Source organism: Lycium barbarum, chromosome 5, assembly GCF_019175385.1.
Source record: "Lycium barbarum isolate Lr01 chromosome 5, ASM1917538v2, whole genome shotgun sequence".
Lineage (NCBI taxonomy): Eukaryota > Viridiplantae > Streptophyta > Magnoliopsida > Solanales > Solanaceae > Lycium > Lycium barbarum.
In genome coordinates, this window is record NC_083341.1 from 1,004,362 (window position 1) to 1,024,879 (window position 20,518).

Sequence of the window (20,518 nt, forward strand, 5' to 3'; positions counted from 1 at the left end):
AGTGAATAGTTTTAAGCCACGTGGATTTGTAATGAACTCGGAGTTATGAGTTACTGAGTGATGAGAGTAAAACTCGGATTGACTCATTGAGCCAAATGGACTCAACTCGTTTGCTTCAGAAACTGGATGTTTCATTTTTCACGGTGTTGTTGCTATAATGCGCCGGGGGAATAAGATATGTATATTGCTAAAATAGGGGACATGGAAAGAAGAAGATAACAAAAAAAATAGGGAAAAATAGTGTGTTTCGTCATTTATTGGATTTTCTTATTTTAAAATATAATAATATTAGTGACAGTTGGATGTTGGAATTAAAATAATACAGGTAGGAGTGCCCGTCTAATCCTCCAAAGTTTGGATGAATTAATAATCCATCCAATTATAATATTTTTTTAGGATTTTGCCTTTTAATGAAAATAACTTTTTCACAAGATTTAAATTTATATTTTCGTATTAGAATATTCTCTGCGCTCTTAAAGAACTTATGCGACATAAGTTCAATTGATAAGGGCAAAAACTAAAGGACAGCCCGCTTGAAGGGAAAAAGTGCAATTTTTTCATTATTGATTTAATTTATTTTGCTCGTTCAGTACAACTCATCTAAAAATGCAGTTGATATATAGACTAAATTGACTCATGTGAGACCATTTGATATATTTTTGTTTGATATGCTATATACAACTATAATAAATACAAAAAATAAAAATAAAGGTAGTTTAACAAATTATAAGAAAACAAATAAAAAAAAAAAAACTTGATGAGAGTTGTGGTTAGACTATGAACCTACCCATTGTATAGTTCATTTTGATCAAGCTAATAACATTTAATGATCGATACATTTATTAGTTTAATCAGTTACGAACTGCTCAAATTCGATTTAACCCGCCTATTTTAACACTTTTATATGTAACTATATGGTAGAAGCAATAATGGAAGAAGAAATGAACCAGTGACAATTATTAATGGGAAGTTCCTATCAGTACTATTGCATTATAAATTTTGGTAGTTAAATTGGAACTAGATTGACGGCTACAAAAGGGCAGTGGACCTATGTGTCAGGTTAATTTATTATACTTAATCAGGGGTTATTAAGATTTTATTGGGCTAACTAATTTTGATTCGGATTGTGTAGAATTCATGAAGAAAGAGCGTTTTCTACTAAAAAAAAAAATTCCGGTTCATTCTCAAGATTCACATCCGAGACATCTGACTAATGATGAATGAATCCTATTCATCTAACTCACACCCCTAATGGCTAAAAAAAGGGAAAAAAAGAGTTTGATAGCATGTCTGTTAGCTCATAACAGAATGCACACTTAAGAAAATGGCCACTGAGCCCAGCATCGGAGTAACATGATGATCCCACCCTTTTAGGGGTGGCAAAAATTCACTCATAAAAAGCATGATCTGTCTAATCCGTTTAAGTTTCTCAACTCTTTTTGATCTTTTAATTTGGTTCAACTAAAAGTTTAATTAATAAGTAGCTTCAATCGATCCATGAGAAATATTTTAAATCTTTTTCTTTGTTTGATATGTTATATAAAGCCGTAATAAAGAAAAAAAATATTAGGTAAATATACAAATTATTAAAAAAAATAAACAAGGAAACAAAAATTTAGAAAAGTTGGGCGGGTTGGACTATTTTGTTTTACTCATTCTGACTCAGTCCATTTCATCCCAAGTAACTCTTGGACGGGTTAGACTATAACCATTTATTTTGTCCGATTCAATAACTTTGGGGGTTGGGGGTTGACTGACTCATTTATTGACACAACTCATTTTGACCTGCCCAAATTTAGCTCGACCTGTCTACTTGGCACATCTAACCCACTACAAAAGTAAAATGAATTGCTTGCAAAAGATACAATTTTGAGCTGAGAAATGCAATTAAAACCAAAACATAAATCAACATTATTTCCACACACTAAACTTCACAATCACAACTACTCAATTTGAGGAGTTGTCACATATTGTAATTTATTATATGTCACGCCATTTTTGACATTACAACCAAAAGCTTTATCTCCACCTGCACCCCCTCAATATTAGTTGGTAGATTGCTGCAATAATTGTTCTTGTGAAAGGTCCTCCTGGAAATATCCCAAGTAAACGAAAAAAAAAAAATCCCAGCACGATGTAATATTTATGTGTATGAAAATACTATTTAACATATTTACGTAATATACTTTTTTGGCAACAACTTTGATCAACCGACCACCCCTTGGCATACGTAACTATGCCTCTGCGGTAGCTCGTTAGAGGCAGATCTACTTAATAACCTATGCGTTCATATGAACCTAGTAACTTTTGTCCAGATCTTGTATAGTTGTATATGTATCAAAGAGTTCATTAACCAACAAGGGGTTGTGGAAGAGTGTTAAGTTCTCCTCCATCCTTAACCAGACTCTCAGGTTCGAGGAGTATAAATCCGTCCTCCAATGTGGGATAAATCCGTCCTCCAATGTGGGACTTTCCGACACGAATTTAAATTTAGTTAAGCCCCAATGTAGATACCTGACACCATGTGGAGAACAAAAAAACAAAAACAAAAAAGTAACTCAGTTGTTATTGTATATATATTAACTTGAGGTTGCTGTACGGACTCACAAACCATGAAGGGGGAAGGAGTCCAGATCATGTATATGCGGGGGGGCTCTTACAAGATCCTTCCATGCTATGTGTTTATTGTAGATGACAGCAGCTCCAAGACTTCTAGCGGGGTTGATCCCTGTGCCAGTGATTGAGATTGTGGCCAAGTGAACCAAGAACGCTGCAAATCCAATTGGAAGAGGTGCCAACACCTACAATTCAAGAAAATAACATATACATTTTTACATCATTATTTAATGTACAAAGTGTAAGAATCTTGATGATGTTAGCAATTTACATAAACATTGAATGTGGTATTATATTTTTAGAAATGTTTTGCTAACACGAAATTGCTTTGTCCATATTGGTACACTTTCTTTCAAATGCCATTATTTGAAACAATAAAAATTGGGAATATGCTAAAGATGACAAGATAAGTCTAATTATCTTAAGGGAGAAGTTGTCATAAAATAATTGCAAGCTTTCAAAATCAAAATAGATCGTGCTAAAAACAGAAGTAAATGTAAGCAAAAGCTCTATATAGGTTATTTTACTAATCAGATCCAAGACAGCTCTTCAAATTACTTTTTCGAAAGCACTTCTCACAAAAAAAAAAAAAGTTTTTTTTAAAAATATACCTGCAGATTATAGAAGTTTGACCAAACCGGCTATCGTCTACTTAGGAACTTAGATTAGATAACCTCCCATTTTAGATAATTCCTATAATTTGTCTACGTTTTAAGTAAAACAAATCCAAGTAAAGCTAAATACATATGCGAGAAGTTAACAATATCAAAAAAAAAAAAAAAAAAGAGATTAACCAAAGGTGTTCAAACAGGCATAGGCCAACTAAGCGGCTTTCTCGAAGTAGCGCAATTGAGGTTATTTTAAGGACTAAACTTTAAAAAGCACATATTTTTACGCGGTACAATTTAATACTAGTATGTAATAACAAGTTCATTACCAATTTTAGTAGATTATCAGCTTATCATATCGATTTACTTATAATATTGCTATGACTAATTAATCCGATCGTACAAATATATATTACACATCTATCAATATGTAGAAGTTTAAGTCAAACGGTACTATAATATTACTCATAGGGACATGAGAGTCTCTGGCGTTCCTCTTAGAATATGTGGCTGATAGAACCGTGTAGACAAGAACAAAAGTTCCGATCATCTCCGCCGACCACGCGATGCCCTTACTGTAGCCAGGGGAGATCAAGTTAACACCACCACCATAGAGTTCGTAGTTAGATTTATAAATGGCTTTTACTAGAGCAACACCACAAATGGCTCCCAAATATTGAACTATAATGCACAAAAATCCTCTAAGGATATTTTGCTAGAAAGGAATAGCCCAAAGATCACTGCTGGATTAATGTGACCACCTAAAATAACCCCAAAAGTAGAATATCAGAAAATAGGTAAAAAGAACTTATAAGTGTCTGGTGTTTATATTGAGTCAATAGATATACATATGACATGTATTTGTATATAGACTTTTGGCACGTACGCGTAGTTAATATGCATTATTACCTCACTAAATTACTTAACTATAATAAATTTACATGAATTGGTGGGGGCCAGTATTAAATGAAAATTTTCTGGAGTTTCACATATGGAATTTGAAATTCTATAATAGTGACTATTTTTCAATTACAAGCTAAAAAGTGGCTACTTAAGGCTATTACTACTTTATTGCCTTTATCCATTTTGTTGACACGTTCAAATTTAACTCAACATGCTCATTTGCCACCCTTATCAAAATAGAAAATAAATAATAGGGAGAAAACTCACCAGAAATGCCAGCAGTGCAATAAACAAGAACTCTTTTTTTGCGCGGATTGCCCTTCATTTGGGGTGGTCTTTATGTTTTACCCCTCGCCTAACACTCCAAGGTTGTGGGTTCGAACCCCAGTTCAGTAAAAAAAAAAAAGCGCAAGGCAGAATGTACCGTGTAAATTCTGCCTGAAAGACAAAATTTAAAGACCACCATTTTGAGGGATAAAAATTAAAGACCACCCCCAGCGAAGGCCAATCCTGCAAATTGCCCAAACAAGAATGAAGACCATGCCATCAAAGGCCCAAGTAATTCCAAGAAGCCCAACTCCACTACATGGATCATCTTATCTTTGCTCTTTCACTCACATTTCCAATTATGGTCGACACTCCAGTGTAAAGCAGCAAAAGAGTTGCTACAAACTCTGCAATCAAGGCCCAATACAAGGACCACTTTTTCAACTCCGCCGCACCGATGAATGGCCCTGGCGGTGGCTCGTGGCAGTCCCTCGCCGGAGATGAACTTTTGTCCGGCAATGCACTACTTCCTTTGCCATCTTTTGTTATAAATGCTAAGAGTGAGTTTGGCTGTACAAAGTTTGTATACATAGTGGCAAGAATCAAGGTTATATAATTATAGGACTTGAAAAATACACAGACAAGGTTTCATTAATATTGGTTATTGGATAAGAGTGATGAGGTTGTTGACTTGGTCTTTCACTTCACTTTCATTCAGTCACAGAGCCAGAAATTCATACAAGAGATTAAAAGTGACGAAATTAGCTATGAAAACATAACTCGTCCAACCTGTTCATTTATTATCTGGCCCATTGATTCACTCAATTTAACTCATCAAAATGTTGGAATGCTTTGAATTAAATATGTAAGTTGTAACCCAAAATGACCCATGGTAACAAATTATTTTGTTTGATATATCACATATAGCCATAATAAGGAAAAAATAAACTATTCAGCGTCATACAATTTGCTTTATTACTCATTGTTTAGCCAATTGACCTAGTTCATCTCAACCTTTAATCGGTTTAAATGACCCGCCCATTTATGAACTCAACCAATTGAATCCCCTTGTTGCTAAACTAAAGTTTTACCCATTTCAAGGATATTCAATGACTTATATATAATCGGATAAAATTATTTTTTTATTTTATTTAAACAATGTAATTTTCTGGCGGCTCTTGTCCCATTTTCTGCATTCTCCTTTAGATAATCTTAACAGAAACATGACATGAAATACAGAGAAGCAGCATTCAGATGGACACGAAGTTAATATAAACCTACCAATGCGAGAGCCTAACTTCCACCCACAGGTCTAAAGTTTGAATTGCATTAATGTATGTCTAAATACATTATAAAAGCGTATGTCTAAAAGCTTTCTACCGAGTTCGTCGAAGTCTATGGGCTAAACTGTTTTTTAGTCCAAACACTAAACAGAAAGTCCAATAAATGTATGGGAGAAAGGCCCAAAGGCAAGTCAAAAACTTATTGTCCTTCATATGGACTTGCATTTTTTTTTATTTTTTTTTTGTGCGGAATGGCCTCTGTTCTTTAATTTTTGTTCCTCAAATTGGTGGTCTTTAATTTTGTTCTTTGCTAAAAACCCCTTAGTTTCGGGTTTGAAACCCCCGCTTAGTCAAATTTAAAAAAAATCGCAATGTAGAGTTTGAATTTGCAAGGTAGAGTTTTGCCTCAAACTCTACCTGATCAGGCAGAGTTTTGCCTTAAACTCTACCCGATCAGACAGCGTTTGAGGCAAACTCTGTCTTAAGGCAAAATTTGAAACTCTGCCTGATTAGGCAGAGTTTGACTGTAAACTCTCCCTGATCATACCGAGTTTGAGGCAAACTCGGCCTTAAGGTAGAGTTTTGCCTTCAGGCATGGGTAAGGCCTAACTTTTTTCCGAATAGGCCTAATTTTGCTATGAAATCCTGCCTTGGGTTTTTTTATTTAGTTATTGAGCCGGAGTTTGAACCCAGGACCTCGGGGTATTAGGAGAAGGGAAAATAAATTAAAGACAACCAATTTGAGGGGAGAAAATTAAAGACCAGTGCCTTTGAAGGGCAATCGTGCAAATGACCCATAATTTTGCCCTTCAAAATAGCTAGTCTTTAATTTTTGCTCTACTTCTCATTTAATGAAATTTGTGGGCCAAAGTATGATCTACGAAAGCAGAGATTCTGTATTTTGCAAGGCAAGGTTTCATAAAAACTATGCCTATTCGTGTAAAGTTATATAAAAACTATACTTTGTCTGGCATAATTCTGTAGAAATTAAGTTATCCTTCCAATCGTCAACCTAATTCTCGACCTCCATATAGAAATGTACACTTTCAATCTCTATGAATGTTCACAAAATTTTAAAATAATTAACTGTTCCGCTATTTAATTATCTATGTATTATATTAAACTTGTCCTGTTACTCCATATTTGATGATAATATAATTCTAAATATAATCCAAATGCCACATACTTCCTACATAAAATGACCAAAACATACTTTTTAAGTAATTAAAAGTTAAACGCACTTAGTTAAGTATCATAAGTTTAATCACTTCAATTACTAGAAATGCACACTATTAATCCTTTCAATTACTTGAAATGCACATATTTAATCCCTATGAAAATTTACAAATATTTAAATTTTTAACCTTCATGTACCTCTATATTTGACAATAATATAGTTTAATAGTAGTCCAACTATAAATCAAGTATAACACACTTCTTACGTAAAATGACCAAAACATACTTTCTAAGTAATTAAGGTTAAACTCAATTAGTTAGATATCATAACAACGCAATTCATATTCACACTGAATGTTTACATCAAATCCATACACTGTATCATGGTTAAGTGATTTAATGAAGGAATATATGATTAGTTAATCATGGTTCAATGATAGCAGTATATATTTAAAAAAAACGTCATACATCCATTGATTTGGTGTAAATAGCCTGTGTGGGTAAGTTTTTACATAAAGTTTTATAACAATAATTGAGAGATCAAAAGTGTATTCCCTCCGTCTCAATTTAAGTGTCTTATATTTGACTAGACACAAAGTTTAAGAAATAAATAGAGACTTTTGAATCTTGTGGTCTTAAGTTAAAGTTGTGTAGAGTAAGCAAAACGTCATTTGAATCTTGTGGTCTTAAACTTGTCATATATGATGTTTGAATTAAAAAATATATTAAAAATAAAAAGAGACACTCTTTTTAGGATAAACAAAAAAGAAAAATAAGACACTTAAATTGGGACAAAAGAAATGTTACCCAAAATATATTTTATATTTTTTGTGCAACCTCTTTATTTAAAAAAAAAAAAAAAAAAAAAACCAAAAGACACTCCACTCTCACCCCACTACCCCCATTTTTTTCTCCCCACGCTCCTCTTTCTATCACCCTTTTCCACATTGTAAAGAAACAATTTTTTTTTTCTCTTTTATTGCAAGAGAAAAATCTTCTTTTTATTTTATTTTAATCAAAATCTGATTTAAGAGGTCGATATTTTCATTGCCACATCAATTGGGTATCTCTGATTCAAGGTATTCAAATGCAATATACAATCTTGGTTTGATATTCCAATGTGCAAAATTCATTTTTTCTGTATTTGATTTCTATATTGTGTATAATAATATTGAAAATGAAAACCCATTATTCATTTAATCTCAAATTTTTCATTTCTTGTGTCAAAAGTTGTTCTTGGTTATGTTGTTATGCAGATTAATGGTGTATACATTGGTTGCTTTCTGTATATTGTGTATAATAATCTTGAAAAATGAAACCCCATTATTCTTTTTAATCTCAAATTGTTCATTTCTTGTATCAAAATTTGTTCTTGGTTATGTTGTTATGCAGATTAATGGTGTATACATTGGTTGATTTCTGTATATTGTGTATAATAATATTGAAAATGAAACCCCATTATTCTTTTTAATCTCAAATTGTTCATTTCTTGTATCAAAATTTGTTCTTGTTTATGATGTTATGCAGATTAATGGGGTATACAGTGGTTGATTTCTGTATATTGTGTATAATAATCTTGAAAAATGAAACCCCATTATTCTTTTTAATCTCAAATTGTTCATTTCTTGTATCAAAATTTGTTCTTGTTTATGTTGGTATGCAGATTAATGGTGTAAACATTTGTTGATTTATGTATATTGTGTATTGAAACCCCTTTATGTTTCTTATCTTAATTGTTCATCTTGTTGGTCTGTAATGTAGTTTCTCTGTTTAGATTGTTGTTCTTGTTTATGTGGGTATGCAGATTAGGGGTGCCGAATGGGCGGGTTGGGCTAGATTTGGGCGGGTCAATGAGTTGGGCTAAGGGCAAAAAATGGGTCATAACCCAACCCACACAATTCTTATTAAGTTTTAATTTCCTTGTTTATTCTTTTATAATTTTTTTCTTTTTTGACCTGCTTTGTTTTTGAGCGGAAGGTCTACCGGAAACAACCTCTTTACCTCCCAAGGTGGGGGTAAGGTCTGCGTACACTAACCCCACTTGTGGGATTACACTGGGTATGTTGTTGTTGTTGATTCTTTTATATTTTTTGAAGTACCTAATAAAACTATGGTTACATGTATAACATATCAAATGAAAAATATGTCTTTTTAAAATATTCTGACAAGGTTTCTATGAGTCAATTTAGGCTACATGTCAGCCCAATTTTGAGATGGGCTGAAATGTGTTAGGCTAAAATGAGTTGAGCTAATAAATGGGCGGGTTAATGACCAACAAAACTTGAACTGGTTGGGCGGATCATGTTTTCATGGGCTAATTTTGTTACCGCCAATGCAGATTAATGGTGTTTGCATTGCTTGGTCTCTATATTGTGTATAATCTTGAAACCCCATTTACTTTTTAGATCAAAATTTCTCATTAATTGTGTCTCTAATGCAGGTTTTTTGGCTACATTATTTATTTAGGCAGCTAATTGTTTCTGGGTATGCAGATTAATGGTATGGATTTCTAGATATATGCATAAAGTTTGAACTTTTGGCAAGCTTTGTAAGAGAAAATGACAAAAATGGTCCCTTATGTTTGAGGGCAGGTTCAAAATAGTCCCTTAAGTATGCACTTAACATTTTTGGTCTGTTAAGTTAGCCACAAATTAACACTTTTAGTCTCCGTAAAACATTTATAAACTCTGTTTGTAGATTTGACGGAAACAATGGAAAAGAAATTAACTATAAACATCAACAAGTCTCGTCAATTCCTAAAAACATGCAACATAAGAAACTACACTTAACATTAAGAAGATATAAAAAATTACCGAAAATTGCACCTCAAACAGCTGCACTAGACTCTAGAAATAAATTAAAAACAGCCGAAACTACATAAATCGTACCTCTGAATGTGAGTACCTGGTAATTTCCTTTTTTCTCTTGATTAAAAAAAAAATCCTTTTTTCTCATAGGTTCCATCAAAACTAACAGACAGAGTTCGGTAAATATTTGACGGAGACTGTAAGTGTTAACTTTTGGCGAACTTAAAAGACTAAAACAGTTAAATGCATACGTAAGGGGCTATTTTGAACCTACCCTCAAACATAAGAGACCATTTTTGTCATTTGCTCAGCTTTACAACACAGGTCTCGAGCAGGGGTTTGGAATTTTGAACAATTGTTGTTTGATGAATCTTCTGATCGCTGGATCATTTGGTTGTATACAGATTAATGGTGCCTGCATTTCTTGATATATGCACAAACGCCGGAACATTTGGCAAGATTTTGGAATAATTGTTGTTTGGCAAGTACTTGATTGCTGGACCCTTTGGGTGAGTCGTAACACAGTCAGACCTCTCTATAACTACCATCCTCTATCACAACCAAGTTTTTTGGAACTGATTTTCATGCTATGTTATATTATATGTTATGTATAACAACATTTCACTATAGTGGCCATAAAATATTGGAACAAACGACACCGTTATAGAGAGGTTTAACTGCAACAATAACATGCAACGGTATGGTGACAACTACATGGAAAAAGTTTGTGTACCCTTGTTGGAAGCCATCATTAGATAATGAAAGTGAAAATAGCAGCAGTAGAGGAGGAGACCCAGGCGGCTGTGTTGATGGATTGTGGTGGTACAAAGATTCGGGGCACCATGTTAATGGGGAGTTCTCGATGGCTGTAATTCAAGCGAATAATATATTGGAGGATCAGAGCCAGCTTGAATCGGGGTCAATGAGTTTGGTTGAAACAGGTCCTCAGGGCACCTTTGTGGGAATATATGATGGCCATGCAGGTGCGGAAGCTGCCCGGTTTATAAATGGCCGCCTTTTTGAGAACGTCAAGAGTATGTTTTTTCCTTTTTTCCTATGCTTTGCTTCAAATATCAACTATATCTGTGGCATTTCATTTGTGTCTTACGTATATCTGCTTCACAAGCATGACTTATCTACTTTATTCGGGCACCTCGACTAATTCCACGGGGTACCTGCTACCTCCCACTAGCACAGGTATTGGGTAACTATGTCCACCAAGGCTTGGACATATGTGAAGAAATCACCTAGTATTTTTGCCCCGCTTGGATTTGAACCTCAAACCTCATGGTTCTCAACCCATTTCATTGACCACTCCTCCTGTTTGTATTAGATCATTTTGTTAAATGTGCTATTGAGGTGTGGTTAGACACTAAAGCTAGAGTGTCGTAGATCCCACTTAGGTTGTGGTTCGTGCAGACACCAAGGTGCTAATGCTCGTTCCTTAGATGCCAGGCGCTCTTTCTCGGAAAGGGCGGTACAAGAAGATACAGGTACACACACCCTTTAATCAATAAAGCACGTTCTTTGTTTGCACCATGCACTAAAAGTTCCAGTAGGCCTTGGCATTTTTCTTGAACTTTGCGCCTTGGTTTACAGTTTACACTGTGTTGAACTCCCTTTTTTTTTTTTATTTTTTTTAAGGATAACTTTTAGTTCTTCTGATCATATATGATGAAGTATTAGGTCAAATGCTCTCATATGTTACCATTCTGGTATATAATGCCCTTACTGAAAGGATAACTTTTAGAAGCAGGATTCTGGATTCTAATTACGCAAAAATAAAAAAAGATATAACTAAAATTACAGATCATAGTTTTTTTTTTTTCTGAAAAAAAAAATTGTATTACTCTTCATATTTCATCCAGCTTTCTAGTAATTTCTGATGCGTTCAAGGCTATGCTTGATTTTGGACATGCGATACCTTTTGTTGGGAGTTATTCCTTTTAGGAAATGTTTAAATATTCTTTGCAAGTTGTAACAGAGAACTAACACGAGCTCTGTATCCTAGCCATATGGATTACTCAACAAAAGAGTGTTTTTTTTTTCCTTTGTTAATCACCTGAAAGAAAAGCTAGAGACAGGAATTATATTTTTCTGGATAAGTAAGATTGTGATGGGAAATATTGAGCTTATGATTAGAGATGAAGCAACTGACATGAGGTTCAACAAAAATAATCTTTTAGTTTCCTCATCCAGGGATTGCAAATTACTGGATTTGAGCCTTATTTTTTTTTTTGTTTTCCAGTACTGTTATATGTGGATGACACACTGTTGTTGTGTGGGGCTGACAAGTTGCAGTTTTTATTTAAGTTTAGTACTCCTTTCTGTTGAAGCGACTATCTGTTGTTTTCTTGTGCTTCGATTATCGTATGCATTTGTGGTAGTTACAACTACTTTTTTTCATATAGCTTTATAATGCTTTTTATATTATTTTGCCCCGACTTTTTATACTGCTTTGAATTGCTTGTCATTATGCCGAGGCTCTACCAGAAACGGCCTATCTGCCTCTCGAGATAGGGGTAAGGTCTGCGTACACTCTAGCCTCCCCAGACCCCACTGAGTGGGATTCAAGTGGGTGTGTTGTTGTTGTACTCCTTGCTTTTGAAGCAGTTTCTGGTCTAAAGATTAACATGGGCGAAAACAGGATTTTTTCTCGTAGTGCCAGTAAATGTATCATGGATCTGGCAAGCATTATGGGTTGTAAAATTGATGTTTTTCTGCACCAAAGGGTGTGGCTAGTGTTCAATGAAGTGGGCTGATGAGGCCTCAGGTTCAGATCCGAGTAGAGACAAAAACACTAGGTGATTTCTTCCTATCTGTCCTAGCCTTAGCCTTGGTGGACAAAGTTTCCTGGTACCTGTTGCTGGTGGGAGGTGGCAGGTATCTGGTGGAATCAGTTGAGGTGCTTGCAAGCTGGTCCGGACACGATGGTTATAAAAAAAGTTGCCACTGTTTATCTGGGGCTTCCTCAAAGGGGCCAAATATAATAATCAGGAGGTGTGGAGGTGTGATTGATAAATGTGTTAGGATGCTGTCAATGTCAATCTTACATTGATTAGAGACAAACACTCATGGTATTAGGATAGCAATGTAGATCTTACAGGTTCCATGTCCATGAAATATCCATATAACTTAGTGTCATCACGAAGGTGACATCTTGTAATTCAAATCATGATAAGTCGCTTGGGTTTAAAGTCCCAACACCCATTTGCTAATGGACAAATACCTACAATCATAAAAGAGATCAAATCATATTGGTTGTACTAGACCCCAGCTCTGGTAATAAATCTCATCACTAAAAACTAGCAGAACAACCAATTAAAATTTCTACCTGTAAAAAAAAAAAAAAAAAAAAGATCTCATCACTCATGTATTATGTTATAGAAAAGTTGGTTAATGCCATCTGCTTATTCCATAAAATAGCATTGGATCAGCCTCATTTTCTGCTTGCTCACTCCCTCCTCAGAACAAAGAAAACAATTGGGTAAAGAAAGCTTTGGCGATTCTCTCTCACCCTTTGAAATGTTAACATACTCTTTGTGATGCAGAATTCACCTCAGAGGATCAAGTAATGTCAGCCGATGTTATAAGCAAGGCATATTTGGCAACAGAAGAGGAGTTTCTCTCTCTAGTGAGAAAGCAATGGCAAACTAGACCCCAAATTGCTTCAGTTGGATCATGCTGCTTAGTGGGTATTATATGCAGTGGGATATTATACATCGCAAACGCTGGAGATTCTCGTGCGGTGTTAGGAAAACGGGAGAGGGCTCTCAAAGAGGTCAAAGCAGTTCAATTATCTTCTGAACACAACGCGAGTTTGGAATCCGTCCGTGAAGAACTGCATTCTCTGCATCCTGATGATCCACATGTAGTAGTTTTAAAGCACAAGGTTTGGCGCGTGAAGGGAATTATACAGGTACTTTACTTCCATGTTATCATAATCAGTTAATCACTGTGCAGCTCATTACACTTATTTATTGGATGTTCTGACTGATTGCCGTTTCCACCAGTAGGTCAAAACGGAAATTTGTATAAATAACACTATTTTAGATTTTTGGTCTTTCCTATCCTACCTCTGACCTTCATTTCGCTGCCCATCATTATGTCTGACTCTCTTGAAAGAAGCATGAATAGAATACTCTCCTCCTTACGCTAAGCTTCAGTGAGGAAGACAATAATGCTTCAAAGAACTTTTGCCACATTCCTAAGCTTTCTGAAGCAGATGACATCAACTCGATATCGTGATGCTGAAATCTCAATGCACTTTTGCAGGTTTCAAGATCAATCGGTGATGCATATTTGAAGAGAGCGGAGTTTAACAGAGAGCCTTTGCTCCCTAAGTTTCGATTTCCTGGAACCTTCCAGAAGCCTATTCTCCTTGCCGAGCCATCAATATTTGTACAGAAACTCCTTCCAGAAGACCAGTTTCTCATATTTGCGTCAGACGGCTTATGGGAGCATCTAAGCAACCAAGAGGCTGTGGACATTGTCAGCAGTTGTGAACACCATGTAAGATTGTTCTCAATTTTTTTTTAATAATGAAAGAATTTCCTCTTTTGTTAATATCTTCTATTCTTTTTCTTGTTATCATATCATTCTCGTTTGTTGGTGTGTGTCTGGTGTGTGTATGAGTGAGAGAGAGAGAGAGAGAGGTGGCAGTAAGATTTCTCTAGTATAAATCTTTCTTAATAGATCTTCTCCTTTATGGATCTAGTAGCTCAGTTCGTTGACTACTTGAACTTTCACCTAGTTGGTGACGGTTGGAATGCCCACGTTGTAATCCCCTCCCCATTTCCCCTTCCCCTACCCCCTATATAATTATAAAAAAAAAATAAAAAAATTAAAAGATCTCCTGTTCCTCAATCTTTGGAGAATACGGCGTTTTAGTATCTGTTAGTTCTCTGTTTGCCAGCAAGGAGTGTGGTTTTTTAGTAAATCTGTTGTTTAGTGTGTGCTTGAGATATTTACTCGTGTTTATATTTTAATTTTGAAAACTTGGGACGAGACGAGAAATACGTAGAACTAATAGATTAGTGTACAAGTTTAACAAGCCATTTCCCTGATTAAACCTTTGATTGATGTCATTTAAAGATGACTTGAATTAGTCGAGGTGCGCACAAACTGGCTTGGATACCACGGTTGTAAAAGAAAAAGTCTTAGATTGCAGGAAAGGAAATGAAACAAAGACTACACAAAAGAAAAGAGATGAGAGGAGAGGAGAGGAGAGGAGAGGGAGGGATATCACTCTCTTTTGGTTTTACCAAAAGAGAAGGAAGTACTAGGCATTATTTGACATTAATACCTACAATTACAAAAGGACCTTGAGATTATGAATTAAATATGTGTTTTCTTATCTACTTATCAAAGAATTATACATATTACACTTGTCAAAGTACAATACATATTACAGTTACGTATCAGAGAATAATACAATTTTAGAAATTTTAGAGGTGTAAAGTATTATTTGGAATTTTTTTCTTTCCTTTTTGTGGTTTTGGTCTCGATTCAATGGGTATCCAATTCCACATGTATGCTTGTACTTGTGTATTGTGTTTCACTAGACATCAACACTAAGTTGATTATTTGCGTATAAATTTTGTTTTCTACATGACCCGTCTACTTCAAGAAACAGCAATTGACATTTTACCGTCTGTTGGAACTTTTGCTCATGGGGAGCACATGATAAATAGATCTATGAAGTTATTGCGTCAGCTGTTTTCTCTACTGAACTCAGTGGCGAAGCCAGGAATTTTAATGGGTCATGGCCCCTGCACATATTAAGTGAATTTTTATAACACAAATACAGGGTTTGAGCCAAAGCTACTGTTCCGTCGAAGTTGTAGCCTCCATTGTGGCTCCGCGCCTGAGTGAAACTAATATTTACAAATTTGTGCAGGGCATTGCTAGAAAACTTGTAAAAGCTGCTCTTCAGGAAGCAGCAAAGAAACGAGAAATGAGATACGCGGACCTGAAAAGGATAGATAGAGGAGTGAGGCGGCATTTTCATGACGATATTACGGTCATAGTTTTGTTTCTTGATTCTCATTTGATTAGTCGAAGCTGCTTCCGTGCGCCAGTGGTTTCGATAAAAGGAGGCGGAGGAAGTCACCGAGATGCCAATACCTAGAATAAGTCACCTATAACCTACCTACGTTTAATCCCTCGAGTTTATTAATGAAAAGTTTTCTTAAAACAGAAAGTGAAACAGAGAAAAAGAAAAAAATATGTATAAATGGTAAGTTGATGATTATGCCATGAACATTACTTGGGGCAAATTCTGTCGAAAATTTCCATATATTGGCATATGAAACTTTGAAAGTTAATGGCAAAACTGAAAGCTGATTTAGTTTCTGAAGTGATGTTTAAGACTCCCATATTTGAGTGTTCACAATTACTTTTCTTGAATTCAATTGTTTTACTGTCAACTTCCATTTAATCCAATTAAATTTCTTTTTGCTGTGTTATAGATGTTTGTAGTAATTTGACTCACAAATTTTGTTTTGCTTTTTACGTACATACAAAAATGTGCAGGGTAAAGTTAAATCCATTTAAGTTATATTTACTGATAGTGTCAAAAGCAAATCGATGCTATTAATGCAGTTTAGTAGGTTATAGTAACGTAGTTATCATTTCCTCCACGCTAGTAAGTCATTTTGCTATCGATGTGAACTCACATTTAAATGTTGATCTTCTAGAATTGTCATCCACTCCAATGATTAAATTGTATTTGTTACTCTCTCTGTCTCAATTCTCATTTATATGACTCAGTCCCAAAATAAATCTTTTCTTTTTAGTTAGTCCCAAAAAAATGACACATTTTCTTATTTAACAACAATTTAATTTTAAACTTTACCTTTTACATTTAACGAGATGATTTGTAACCACACAAATATTCTTGGCTTGTTTTAGACTATAAGATTAAAAAATCTTCATATATTTCTTAAACTCCATGTGCAGATTAGCAACAGCTGAGCGGTTAGTGAATTCAACTTGCACAAAAAATATACTCCTCAACTTTGCTATTTAAAGCAGATATACCTCTCGTTAAAAAGTGGTGTATATATACCCCTGCTGTTATAAAATGGTGCAAATATGCCGTTTTTGCTGACAAATTATTTTGTCAAAATCATTTAGCTTATTTTTTAAATTAAAGATATGCCACGTAGCTTTTAAAAAAAGTATACCCATTTTGTTTAAGTAGACATATTTTTCTAAAGCCACGTGGTAATTTTTTTTTTCTAGTGGGTCGGGTCTGCACTAGAAAAAAATTACCACGTGGCTTTAGAAAAATATGTCTACCCAAAAGCCACATGACATTTTTTTAATTAAAAAAATAAGCTAAATGACTTTTTTTTTTATAAATTTCCGTCAGTGAAAAGGATATATTTGCACCATTTGCGTAACCGCGGAGGTATATTTACACCATTTTGTAACTATAGGAGTATATATAAATCACTTTTTTAATGAGGGTATATCTGCTCTAAATCGCAAAGTTGAGGGATATATTTACACCTTTTTCCTTATATAAATGCTCATTAGAAATAATGAGAGATGACAGAACATATTAATTAGAATAGTTCATTACGAGTTCCGCAAAATTCAGTAATTTTGATTCATTCCTTGCATATGTGTTAAGAAATTTACCAAATATATATAAAGCTTTAATTCAGAATCCAGTTACTTAACACACTTGAGATCCTATCTCTGCTCGTGTTCACTAATCCCTCTAGCCCTTTTCTGAATATTGATATATCACGAGTTCAGTAGAAGGCAAACCACAGAGCACTGTACACAAGGAAAGAGGCGCAACCGATGACACAGACAGTAACAGCGAGGCCAACTGAATGTGCTAAAGTAGCATACGTACCAGTTACAAAGGCAGTTACTACTCCTAACATCGCCCCATGCTGCAAAACATCCCCCATCCCAAAGAGCGGAAGTATAATTTTTAACTTCTTTGTAGCTGCTGTATTATCTCCAATGAAGAAGTAGCTGAATACAGCACCAGCGGAGCATGTAAAGGCAATGGCATTCGAAACAGCAAATACATGGAACGCTGTTTTCCTTATCAAAATCGCCATTCCTTTATTAGGGCCGGGATCGCTCTCAAAACCTCCCGGCACTGTCAAACCGGCTGCGAAGGTGACCGTCACTAGTAAAGCGGCCACAACTAGATGTATTTGAGTTGCCGTCATAATATCTTGCAATTTGCGTATTTTATCTCTCCTAGCTTTGTTCTCCCTCTGTTGTGTATTTGTGCCCCTTGACTCCATTTCATCCTCTGGCTCCTGCATGTTCTTCCCTCTTATCTCGAAGTCGCGTCCCCCCAGTCGAAGGCGAAGCCTTCGCTTGAATGACCATTTCTCCTATTTTGGAAGAACATGTAATTTCAGTAGCTATATATCCTCTACTTCTATCAACTATGAGTATCAAACGTGATATTTTAGATGACAAGAGTATTCAATAAATTTGAAGATTCACATTTCAGAATAAACAGTACGTACCATTTGTGTTGTCTCTGTGCCAGACAATGCTATGTCAAGTGGAGTCTGTTTTTTCTTGTTAAATAACATCTTTGCACGGGGATAACCACTTAGGTTTAGAGGCACACGTAACCTAGTAGAGGCAGCGAGCAAATGGAGAGGAGTGTTGCCATCATTATCCGCCTCGTAAATAAGGTTATGAAACTCTTTAGAATTCTGTATGAATCTAATTACTCTTATTTTATTGTTCGATATGGCAACATGAAGAGCATTTTGGCCACTGCTGTTAAGCATTTCCCAGCAATCTGGACAATGATTTAATAGCTCATTTATCATGTTCGCATAACCTTTACTGGCTGCAATGTGAATTGTTGTCGTCCAGTCATTTCCACTGCCTGCTTGAATGTAGGCTAATGATTTCTTCCACCCCAGCATTTCACGAACTACTAATTTCAATCCTCGTTTAACAGCATAATGCAGTGGATTCCAATCCCATTGGTCTGATTCCTCACATAACGATTTATTCCATTGCCATAGTGATGTCGCACAATCTGAATGTGTCAAATATTAGTAAAAAAAGAAAGGAAGAAAGAAGGCAGCTTGGTGCACGAAGCATCCCGGGTGTAATGTAAGCAGCCTACCCTAACGCAAGCATCAATAGCTGATTTGACGGCTTGAACCCATGACCTATAGGTAATTCATTAGAATCTAACTTATATATACCCACAATATAGAGAATTTTTACACCGTCAAGTCATTCCATAAAAGGTGGGATTTATAATCTTGAAAATAAGACAAGTTACCTGCTACGACAAGTAAAGGTCACCTGATAGTGAAAAAATTCTTAATAATGTCCGTTTACATAAATTAAACTCAATTCTATATAACAAGCATTGATGGTGACCTTGAATAAGAAGTTAACTAACATGCTATAGTAAGTTACTTCACAACTGTAAAAAATTGTCAAGTGTATATAACTTAGAAGTATTCAATATACACTTCCAGAGTCAAGTATACACTATTAATTCACTTTAATCGAATATAGGAGGATATTACTCTATTTTTCCAGTTACCTTATCAGGCTTGCTATGATTATTGTAAGTCAACTAAACCTGATTGTGTAAAGAATCTACACACTTACACACACAACTTAACTTAAAAGCCGAAATAATTACCACTGTGTTTCTGGATCATTGCCGCATGCAAAGCCGTTCGACCACATGGACCGCCATATGTTGGTCTGATGGAGGATCTCAAGATTTCCAACAAACAGTCAAGAAAGCCAGACTCCGCCGCCAGATACAGTGGTGTCTCCCCTGCTTTGTTTGCTGGAAATTCGAAATCAGGATCTTCTTTCACCAAGAGTCTGACAGTGTCTACCCCTCCACTCCTCACGGCCTTGTGTAGGGCTGTATCTCCATCGTCATCTGTCATCCTCATGAGTGTCTCCTTATTCCCCTCTCCAGCTGCGCGAAGTAGCACCCGGGCTACTTCACTGTGCCCTTTGTTAGCTGCCAAGTGAAGTGCAGTTTCATTTTTCTTGTTCTTACAGCATAACAATGCGGAAGTAATCTCAAGGACTTGTCCCAGGAAACCTGATTGGCCATACAGCGCTGCGACGTGGAGGACAGTGTTGCCCTTTGGAGTGACCTGGTACCCATTTTCCTCATCCCTTTGTAGATGATCAGCAAGTATAAAATCGGCATCTACGATAATTCCTTCCATCGCAGCATTATATAAGGTTGGATCCATCCCTTTCGATCTCCAAAGTCTTCCGATGTAATAATATGATTTTGTGAGTAGTCTTCCGATGTAATAATATGATGTTGTGAGTCCTTTGCTTTCTCCGGGTGAAACATCATATAGAAATTAGAATTCTTGACTTGGTCTTTGATGAGTCTTTGTCTTAGAATAAAATAAAGGGAAAGGCTCAAATATGCCATCAATCTATCGGAAATGGCTCATTTATGCCACTCGTCAATAGGTTGGCTCATTTATGCCATCGCCGTAACCAAAATGACTCATTATATCATTTTTCATTAACGGCAGTTTTACAATATCATATATGACACGTGGCCTCCAATTAAAGGTCCATGCCGTTTAATTAATCCAGCTCAATTTTAAATCCCAAATTAATAAAAAGAATTTGATCCATACACCAAATCGACCCAAAGTCCTTTTAACCCACACCCATAATCTCATCTCTCTCCCTATCATTCAATTTGTATTGAGAGAGCAATGGTAGCGGTAGTATACCATCAGTTTGTATTGAGAGTTGGAACAGTAAAAGCTTTGGGATCTTTCCGCAGCAACCCAACTAAGCAAGGTATCCACCAACCTCATAACCAGAGAAGAGAAGAAGAGAAGTGCAT

The 20,518-nt window shown here is 35.6% G+C and overlaps 2 protein-coding genes and 1 pseudogene across 2 annotated transcripts; 1 reads left to right on the top strand and 2 right to left on the bottom strand.

The window, feature by feature from the left end:
- Positions 1 to 1,877: 1,877 nt before the first annotated feature.
- On the bottom strand, positions 1,878 to 4,985 carry LOC132642102 (aquaporin PIP1-2-like; annotated as a pseudogene).
- Positions 4,986 to 7,740: 2,755 nt separating this feature from the next.
- On the top strand, positions 7,741 to 16,022 carry LOC132640033 (probable protein phosphatase 2C 38). Its single transcript, XM_060356443.1, has 6 exons — positions 7,741 to 7,932; positions 9,294 to 9,352; positions 10,065 to 10,694; positions 13,212 to 13,579; positions 13,936 to 14,172; positions 15,560 to 16,022. The coding sequence occupies exons 3-6, from the start codon at positions 10,361 to 10,363 to the stop codon at positions 15,788 to 15,790; spliced, it is 1,170 nt and encodes a 389-aa protein (XP_060212426.1). The 5' UTR covers positions 7,741 to 7,932; positions 9,294 to 9,352; positions 10,065 to 10,360; the 3' UTR covers positions 15,791 to 16,022.
- A 1,240-nt stretch (positions 16,023 to 17,262) lies between these two features.
- LOC132642154 (ankyrin repeat-containing protein ITN1-like) lies at positions 17,263 to 19,969 on the bottom strand. Its single transcript, XM_060359417.1, has 3 exons — positions 19,322 to 19,969; positions 18,168 to 18,697; positions 17,263 to 18,029 (listed from the first exon to the last, which is right to left on the bottom strand). Exons 1-3 carry the CDS (start codon positions 19,896 to 19,898, stop codon positions 17,424 to 17,426), a joined length of 1,713 nt encoding a protein of 570 aa, XP_060215400.1. The 5' UTR covers positions 19,899 to 19,969; the 3' UTR covers positions 17,263 to 17,423.
- Between the last annotated feature and the right edge of the window lie 549 nt (positions 19,970 to 20,518).

Coding starts and splice junctions, on each gene's coding strand:
- LOC132642154 (XM_060359417.1), bottom strand. CDS start 19,898: ATGGATCCAACCTTATATAATGCTGCGATGGAAGGAATTATCGTAGAT. Junction 18,698..19,321: donor AATGATCCAGAAACACAGTG/GTAATTATTTCG, acceptor TGACACATTCAG/ATTGTGCGACATCACTATGG. Junction 18,030..18,167: donor GCACAGAGACAACACAAATG/GTACGTACTGTT, acceptor CTTCCAAAATAG/GAGAAATGGTCATTCAAGCG.
- LOC132640033 (XM_060356443.1), top strand. CDS start 10,361: ATGGTGACAACTACATGGAAAAAGTTTGTGTACCCTTGTTGGAAGCCA. Junction 13,580..13,935: donor GCGTGAAGGGAATTATACAG/GTACTTTACTTC, acceptor GCACTTTTGCAG/GTTTCAAGATCAATCGGTGA. Junction 14,173..15,559: donor TCAGCAGTTGTGAACACCAT/GTAAGATTGTTC, acceptor AAATTTGTGCAG/GGCATTGCTAGAAAACTTGT.